Here is a 9,131-nt window from a genome sequence, read left to right as displayed (position 1 = left end):
ATTCATTTGTATAACTAAATAACTAAATAATAATATATTTAACAAAAGCTAATTAGTATGTAACCTTTATAACTATTGTATAGGAAAATCATCTTAAAAATAAATTTTAATAATCTTAAATAAAAATTTTCAACAAAGTGCATTTTTTTTCTATAAAAACTCAGACATACTAAATAAATTTTTAAGACAATTTTGGACGAAAGGAACACTGTATACACACACGTTATTGAAGGGAGACCTGCATTCTAATTGTACGTACAACCATATTTTACATGTTTTTGGAAAGGGACTTTGATATAATATTTTCCATTTTGCTTATTATATTTATTCACTCGATCCGAAAACCCCAATTTATGAATTTAGGATTTTGTTTAAAATATAGATTTAAGGTTAATTGTAAAGTCATGTTCCATGCCAAACAAAATCATGTGCCAGTCTCTTTCTATCTTTATATGTCTACTTAGCTAAACTGTCCACAAACTACTCCAAACTTTACCTCTTATAACAATTTGCACCCTAAATTTAATTCAATCCTCGAATATCCTAGTTTTAACTTTTCATCACAATTGTACCCGAATTTAAAATTAATCAAAATTAATAAATAAAATGTATTAAATGTGACAGTTAAAGTTCATACTTGAGTGACTCAACTTTGATCCAAGAAATGGATTCTGAATCATATAAAATACTTTCAACTTTACAGATTGTAATAATTACATTTTAAAACAACTTTCATTCCTATACACTTGATATTATAACTTTTTGTCATAATTACATCCTGAAATCAAATTATGACAATTATATTACTACTATTGCATCCTAATTTCAAAATTATGTGAAACTTTTATTGCAATTAATTGCAACCTTATATCCATATCTCTACTTGATCCCTCCATTTCCTCTCTCTTTTCTCACACTATGAACCTTATTATGAAGCCATTGAGATATGTTTTTCTTTACTCTGAATTTCTTCTCCTCTAGATTATTCTTTTTATCCATTAATCTAAGGTTTATATATCAAAATGATATAAAATTTGAATTTAGGGTACAATTGTAGTAGAAGTTTGGTAGAATTTAAAATTTAAGGCACAATTATGACAAAAAATTTGCCACAATTCAAATTCAAGGTGCAATTGTGATAAAAAGTTAAAATTGAATTGTCTGAAAGATTATGATCTTTTTGGGTTGAAATTGTTATATCTCGCTAAGTTTATGGTATTTATATAGTTTAACCAACTTATTCCTTGGAAAACTCAATTATCAAATGTGGGACCCACTTTTAATATTTTTATGCACTAATTTTGATCAATTTTAAATTTTATGCAATTGCGACAAAAAAGTGCAATTAGAGTGACTAAAAGATTAAATTAAATTTACAATGTAAGCTACGAGACGAAAACTTAGATTTTTTTGGATGATCCATCCTATCTATTTACACTTCTAAGTTTATCCTATATTTTGTAATTTTAAAATTCATTCCAGGTTTATAATTTCCATTGATGTACGATTGAAATCCATAATTATTTATTAACATCCCACAGTTAAAAATTATATGTTTTACTAAAATATTTAAATTTATTATTTTATTTATTTTCGTTATTAACAAGAATTTTAAAAGCTTTTAGATACTGATATATTAATTTGCCCAAAATTCCAAAGAAAATACTACTATATAATTAGATCTCACGACTGTATTCAAATAATTTAAACTCTTTCTCAAAAATAAAATTAACGGCTATGGACATTCTTGTTACCATTTCCATTTACTTTATTACATTCCTATATTCACGAAAATCTTCAATACTGGGTTGAAGGACTTTATTACGTACTTGTTCGGCTGGTTGGGGAAAGGGATTGCTGTGTATTTAGTGGTCCTCTCTTTCCTGTTTCATATTTTTAGCGTGCTTTCTTTTCGACCGACAACCGACAATAATTTGCTGCCTCAGTACTTTAATTCTATGCCACACATATTTATTGCATTAGTCTCTATTAAATGCAATAATTATTTATGATTTTTCAAAACTTATCTTATCAAATCTCTGTTTGCAAATTTTAGATTCTGTTGGGTTTAGATTAATTTGGAGCGGTTGGGTGGTATATTTGATAACACGTCTACTCTCCTTTAGATTCTGCGCCGCACATATATGCACGTTAGCCGCCATACGCGAGTGTAGTGGGAACCGATAAGTCCGAAGCTTTTAAAATTTCTTACGTATCTATTAATGGCTCAAAACGGATTGGGGTGTTGCGTTGGACATGGATTAAATGCACCATATAATAAAAACATAGATTACTTTTCTTGTACACTGGAGTTCCAATCGACCACAAAAACATATAAACTAGGTGGCTTTTCTTTTTAAATAACATTTACCAAATTGGTAATAATTTTTATGGACTTTTCACTTTCTATATCTTCTACAATAATAACATTCACCAATTAGTTAAAATTTTTACGGCGATAACTCGAGCCCTCTCTCACTTTCTATATCTTATATATATAAGTCCATGGACAACATATAGAGCTACGCAAAGCAGCCTTTGTATATTGATCAAATAAATTATATCTGATAGGCCGCCATGGAAGTTTCACAAGTTCTTCACATGAATGGAGGAGAAGGAGAAATCAGCTACCTCAAAAACTCATTATATCAAGTGTCTCTCTGTCTGTCTTTTTGTATTGTAAAAAATTATAAATTTTAGGTTATTCTCTTAAGAAACTAATATGTTCCCTTCTTTGATGCAGAAGAAAGTGATATTGAAAGTGCAGCCTATATTAGAAGAAAGCTTAGCAGAGCTATGTAGCAAAAGCTTGCCGGAGTGCATGGCAATGGCAGACATGGGATGCTCTTCAGGACCAAATGCACTATTGCCACTTTGGGAAATTATAGAAACAATAGACGTTACTTGCAGTAAATTAAATAAAAAAACACCCATTTTGCAGGTTTTCTTAAATGATCTTCCAAGCAATGATTTTAACACCATTTTCAGGTCCATTGTGCCCAGTTTTGAACACAAACTGAAGAAAGAGAAAAGAAGCAAGTTTGGGCCTTGTTTTATAGCAGCCACTGCAGGAAGTTTCTACGGAAGGTTATTTCCACCACATTCTTTGCACTTTGTTCACTCTTCTTACAGCATCCACTGGTGTTCTCAGGTCCGGCCAGTTTAATTTGGATTCCTTGATTCTCGTTAGATATATTAGTCACTATTTTTAGGCTAATAAACAGATTTTATTTGAGTACAATATATAGTAAATTCGAGAAAAGTTTATTAAATTAAAATTCTAAAATTCTTGTTATAAAAACCACAGGTACCAGAAGGGCTTGTAAGTGAATTTGGGATTCCATTGAACAAAGGCAACATTTGCATAGCAAAAACAAGCCCTCCAAGAGTACAAAAAGCATATATTTACCAATTTGAAAAGGACTTTACAACATTTTTAAGGTCACGTGCAGTAGAGATGGTTGCAGGAGGTGGTATGGTCCTCACCCTCCTTGGGAAGAGTAACAAGAATCCTTGTTACAAATATGGTGTTGAAATTTTCCAGTTAATTGGAACGGTACTCCATCACATGGTTCAAGAGGTACGTTTCTCCATCCATTATTGGCGGATTCAGAAAAAAAGACTTCTGGTTTTAAGATGTTCAAATTGGATTTGATTTGACAGTAAGTTATCAACTTTAATTTGGATATGCCAATTAACTATGCTGTGATTCGTAAGATGGAAAATGAGAGGTTTGAGGTTCTAATCCTCTTCGCCATTAGAGTTTTCACTTAATTTGGTGAATTATTAAGAGGAATGCTCACCTCCTGGCATATTGAATCTCTTGTCTCCCAATGAATCAGAAAAAAATTATTATTCTGATGCCATACTAATTAAGTTTTCTATTTGTAGGGATTAATTGAAGAATCAACATTAGATTCCTTCAATATGCCATTTTATTCTCCTTCTGCGGAAGAAGTAAGGCATGTGATTGAAAGGGAAGGTTCCTTCACCATTAAAAGGCTGGAAGAATTCGAGCTAAGTTGGGATGCTAATATTGAAGATGGTAACAATGATTTGGTGTTTGATAAATGGGAGAGAGGGAAGTACGTAGCAAACTTCATAAGGGCCGTAACAGAATCCATGCTAGCAAGTCATTTTGGAAATGAAATTATGGATTATTTATTTAATAGATTGTCCGTCGAATATACATATTCCTTGGAAAAAGGGATCGGTTTGCTTAATAATTTAGTCATTTCCATGACGAGGAAATGAAAATGTTTCATAGCCATTATTCACTTAACTTTCTCTGCCATGGTCATTTGCCTATTCCTAAATATTGTATTAACTTGCTAGATCATCTTGAGATGAATTTAATATTGTGGAGTAAAATTAGCATGTAATGTCGTCTTAGAGCTAAATAAAAAATAAAATTAGATTTATGTTAAGAGTGGAAGGTATCGAATTTGAATCTTTTTGACTATAAGTGTTTTCATTAATTTAGTTAGTTCAAGAGATGTCTGCTTCTTATTATGTAGTCCATAGTATTATTTTGGCCCATGGACATCTCAATGAATAAAAAAATAAATTAGATTTATCATAGCAAAAATTATTAGTCTTAAAGCAAATTTTATCTTCCATCTCTAAATTGACAAATTTATCCTCTTAATCAGTCAAATAAAAATTTATTTTATGAATGACCTATCACAATAATAGCAATAGTTTTAAGGATTTTGGGTTTTATATGTATAATATCGATTTGATACGTGGTCAACATGACTTTTAGAATAATAATTTCACATTTTCAACTATTTAATATGTGTTTAACTAAAGCCAAGCCGAATCATAGAATATAAGATGACACTCTCTCTCTCTTTTTTTTGTGTTCGTCTAGATTTTGTTTCCAAACCACCACCGACTGTCTTCTTTGGTCGGCAGTGGTTTCTTTTGGTCATTCTCTATCATTTTTCTTTATTTTTTTTAGTTTTCTTTTTAATAATTTTCAAACCTATAATTGTTTAGAATAAAATTGGTTTTATTATCTTAAATCTATAATAGTTAATAGATCTTGAGTGTTTTTCTTACCCTCTTAGTGGGGTTATTAATTTCTCTCATTTCATGGTTTATTCCTCGTTATTGAGAAGCTTTATGTGGATCTTTTATTTCGTGTTTTAATTTTATAAAATTTCTATTTCGTTTGGAGAATACGGGACTTACCGAAAATGTGATTATAAATGTGTGGGTTCCATTTTTTTCAGTATATGGCAACTGATGCGGCGTCCCATAACTGAAAAACTTGCCAAATAACCAGTGGCTGATGTGGAAATGCTGGGAAATTCTACCTTTTGACCATGGACGCACATAAGATGAGGGAAGTTGCCCAAATTCAAGCTGAAGCTTTCCATACATCTGTTGCCATTTTTGAAGATCTATTTTTCCAATTCTTCAAGGTTTTTCTTCACATTTATTTATTTGTTTTCACTTCTTGATTTATGATTTTGGTTCTTAGATTAATTAGAATCCTGATTTTCTTTTACTAAAATAAAATATTCACAGGCTGAAGTTCTTTCTGGGCTTCTTTACAAACTCAGGAGATCACCTCCAGACAGGTTGTCCTTAATCTTGGATTCTTGATCAATAATTAAAATACTATTTTAGCATATAAATTTATTATATTATGAACATGACTAATTATTCTATGGACACAAGAAAAAGTTGAAGCTTTTTGTTTCAAAAAAAAAAAAAAAAAAAAAAATCCAATTTTCACATTCACATGCATTAAGCTTCCCAAGTTGCAAAAGAAAAAGGAATTTAAAGCTTTTCTTTTTCTTAATATTTTGATAGGTCAAATTGGTGCTTTGGCTGATTCAACAGAGAATATGACGATTAACTTAAAATTTAAACAGATATGCATGCTTGGTAGGTGAGCCTGCAACTGGTCCTTCTAATTCTTTGAGCATATGAAGATGATATGGGTGCTCGGACTGTATGCAAAACACATTTGCAGACATATTAGGATCTAAAATGAAGCAAGCAAGCGCCTTTGCCGCCTCAGCCTGGGTGCCACACCGGTCCACACCAACTGCCACCGTCTCGAGCAACCATTCCAGTACCTTCATGTCGCCCGCCGCAAACAGCGCCGCTCTGCGAGTCCCATTTGTAACTGCAATATCGGCCAACAAGGTCGCTACCCACAACTCGAATCCCACCCTAATTTCGTGGTTGGCAGAAGAAAGCGCAGAACTCAACGACTGCCATAGCATCGATGCGGCAACACCTGTTTATTTGAATGATAAAAAACTCCCCTAAAAGACTCATTTGATTTAGAAATCTTGTGTCAATGGCGGCATGCAGAGGATAAGAGTTATGACTATGTTTTGATTCTGTCGAATAGAGGTCAGTTCGAGATAGGACAGCGGCTGAAGCGATTTTTTAAATTGTTTGGGGGTTTAGCAGAATTCGCAGAAGACGAAGAAGAAGAGGAGGTCAAAATGGGGATTTCAGTCAATTCCATGTCAGCAACCGATTACTCGGCAAATAGTCTAGCTCTTTATTACCGTGTAAGTTGCCACGTCATATAAATTGAGCCCACGATTGTAGAATCAGTTTTCTGGTTTGCCAAGTCACACCTAATTGTAAAGTTTTATAAATTTAGACACTCAAGTCAACCACAGATCTCTAGAAAAAAGTCCAACACAGTTGTTCCACTGGTGGGACATCCATGTATATGAGAAATTCCACTAAAAGCTTGAAGAAAATTGAAGAACTTAAACACTAATACTAATGGTACATGGCAGCAATTATCATAGAAAATAATAACAGATACATATATTATTTTGTAAAATCAAGTGATCCCAAACTTCAAGTTATCATAGAAAATCCCGTTACTATCATCTACTACTAAAAGTTAAAAACCACACGTCTAAAACATTTTCCCACTCGCCAATGAAACGGACCTTCCCGTCTTGTTTAAACTAAAACCAATACATACATCATTTGTATCGTACTGTAAATGGAAAGTATTCGCTTACGACTACGTCTATGAACAATATGTAAAGCCACTCATTAATGAAGTTAAATATATCTGATAGGGCAGCCATGGAAGTGTCAAAAGTTCTTCACATGAATGGAGGAGAAGGAGAAATCAGCTACCACGAAAACTCATTATATCAAGTCTCTGTCTGCCTGTCTTTTTCTATTGTAAAAAATTATAAAGTTTACGTTATTCTCTTAAGAAACTAATATTGTTCCTTTCTTTGATACAGAAGAAAGTGATATTGAAAGTGCAGCCTCTATTAGAAGAAAGCATAGCAGAGCTATGTAGCAAAAGCTTGCCAGAGTGCATAGCAATGGCAGAAATGGGATGCTCTTCAGTACCAAATGCACTATTGCCACTTTGGGAAATTATAGAAACAATAGACCCTACCTGTAGTAAATTAAATAAAAAAACACCCATTTTGCAGGTTTTCTTAAATGATCTTCCAGGCAATGATTTTAACGCCATTTTCAGGTCCCTTGTGCCCAATTTTGAACAGAAACTGAAGAGAGAGAAAAGAAGCAAGTTTGGGCCTTGTTTTATAGCAGCCACGGCAGGAAGTTTCTACGGAAGACTATTTCCACCACATTCGTTGCACTTTATTCACTCTTCTTACAGCCTCCATTGGTGTTCTCAGGTCCGGCCAGTTTAATTCGGATTCCTTGATTCTCGTTAGATATATTAGTCACTATTTTTAGGCTAATAAACAGATTGTATTTGAGTACAATATATAGTAAATTCGAGAAAAGTTTATTAAATTAAAATTCTAAAATTTTTGTTATAAAAGCCACAGGTACCAGAAGGGCTTGTAAGTGAATTTGGGATTCCATTGAACAAAGGCAACATTTGCATAGCAAAAACAAGCCCTCCAAGAGTACAAATAGCATATATTTACCAATTTGAAAAGGCCTTTACAACATTTTTAAGGTCGCGTGCAGTAGAGATGGTTGCAGGATGTCATATGGTCCTCACCTTCCTTGCAAATGGTAACAAGAATCCTTCTTACACGTATGGTTGTGAAATTTTCCAGTTAATTGGAACGTTACTCCATCACATGGTTCAAGAGGTACGTCTCTCCATCCATTATTGGCGGATTCAGAAAAAAAGACTTCTGGTTTTAAGATATTCAAATTGGATTTGATTTGACAGTAAGTTATCAATTTTAATTTGGATATGCCAATTAACTGTGCTGTGGTTCTTCTTCTTATTTTCTATAATAAGATGGAAAATGAGAGGTTTGAGATTCTAATCCTCTTGACCATTAGAGTTTTAATTTGGTGAATTATTAAGAGGAGATCTCACCTCCTGGCATGTTAAATCTCTTATCTCCCAATGAATTGGAAAAAAATTATTATTCTGATGCCATACTAATTAAGTTTTCTATTTGTAGGGATTAATTGAAGAATCAACATTAGACTCCTTCAATATGCCATTTTATACTCCTGAGGAAGAAGTGAAACATTGAGTGGGAAAGTTCATTTACCATAGAAGACTAGAAGAAATCGAGCTAAGTTGGGATGCTAACATTGAAGATGGTAATAAGGATTTGGTGTTTGATAAATGGGGAAGAGGGAAGTACGTAGCAAACGACATGAGGGCCGTAACAGAATCCATGGTAGCAAGTCATTTTGGGGATAAAGTAATTATGGATAATTTATTTAATAGATTATCCTTCGAATATACATATTACTTGGAAAAAGGGATCGGTTTGTTTAATAATTTAGTCATTTCCATGACGAGGAAATGAAATATTTCAAATTTAATTCTCTGCCATTTGCTTATTGCTAAATGTTGTATCAACTAGATCATGATGAGGTGAATGTATGGAATAAAATTTGCATGTAGTATCATCTTTGAGCTGAATCAAAATAATAAAATTTTCCAGAGCAACAATTATAATTGATAAGAGTAAAAAAAAAAAAAAAAAAGAGAAAAAAATTCCAATAGTTTCTCTCCCTTGTCTCTAGTTTTAGTTTGTGGTTGTAGCTAATACCCCTACCTTCTACTCTCTTTTTTTTTTTGTTTCAAATTCTTTTGTTTTTCATCTTTTATTGGCTTTAATAAAATCAGATATGCTTTTCTCACAACAGATTTTTTTTTTTTTGTTATTGTTATT

The 9,131-nt window shown here is 32.5% G+C and overlaps 1 protein-coding gene and 1 pseudogene across 4 annotated transcripts; both read left to right on the top strand.

Moving 5' to 3' along the window:
• Positions 1-2,500: 2,500 nt before the first annotated feature.
• Positions 2,501-6,757, top strand: LOC149497406 (putative caffeine synthase MTL2). Of its 3 annotated transcripts, XR_016319987.1 has the most exons (7): positions 2,501-2,652; positions 2,744-3,151; positions 3,308-3,580; positions 3,892-4,085; positions 5,238-5,429; positions 5,536-5,588; positions 5,824-6,757. XR_016319987.1 is itself a non-coding variant. In XM_089718956.1 (4 exons), exons 1-4 carry the CDS (start codon positions 2,578-2,580, stop codon positions 4,252-4,254), a joined length of 1,119 nt encoding a protein of 372 aa, XP_089575082.1. In that variant the 5' UTR covers positions 2,501-2,577; the 3' UTR covers positions 4,255-4,465. The 3 variants fall into 3 exon arrangements, 2 of the variants coding, with proteins under 2 accessions (XP_089575082.1, XP_089575083.1); XM_089718956.1 differs by lacking the exons at positions 5,238-5,429; positions 5,536-5,588; positions 5,824-6,757 and having other exon boundaries at positions 3,892-4,465; XM_089718957.1 differs by lacking the exons at positions 5,238-5,429; positions 5,536-5,588; positions 5,824-6,757 and having other exon boundaries at positions 2,509-2,662; positions 3,892-4,465.
• A 42-nt stretch (positions 6,758-6,799) lies between these two features.
• LOC149497405 (S-adenosyl-methionine 4-1-methyl-2-pyrrolidinyl-3-oxobutanic acid methyltransferase-like) lies at positions 6,800-8,788 on the top strand (annotated as a pseudogene). The gene is made up of 4 exons (XR_016319986.1): positions 6,800-7,152; positions 7,245-7,652; positions 7,809-8,081; positions 8,406-8,788. The product of XR_016319986.1 is annotated as an S-adenosyl-methionine 4-1-methyl-2-pyrrolidinyl-3-oxobutanic acid methyltransferase-like (transcript).
• Positions 8,789-9,131: the final 343 nt, after the last annotated feature.

The sequence above is a fragment of the Jatropha curcas genome, chromosome 3, assembly GCF_041381405.1.
Source record: "Jatropha curcas cultivar XTBG-Jc1 chromosome 3, XTBG_Jcur_1.0, whole genome shotgun sequence".
Lineage (NCBI taxonomy): Eukaryota > Viridiplantae > Streptophyta > Magnoliopsida > Malpighiales > Euphorbiaceae > Jatropha > Jatropha curcas.
This window is presented reverse-complemented; position numbering and strand designations above follow the sequence as displayed.

Coding starts and splice junctions, on each gene's coding strand:
- LOC149497406 (XM_089718956.1), top strand. CDS start 2,578: ATGGAAGTTTCACAAGTTCTTCACATGAATGGAGGAGAAGGAGAAATC. Junction 2,653..2,743: donor TCAAAAACTCATTATATCAA/GTGTCTCTCTGT, acceptor TCTTTGATGCAG/AAGAAAGTGATATTGAAAGT. Junction 3,152..3,307: donor GCATCCACTGGTGTTCTCAG/GTCCGGCCAGTT, acceptor TAAAAACCACAG/GTACCAGAAGGGCTTGTAAG.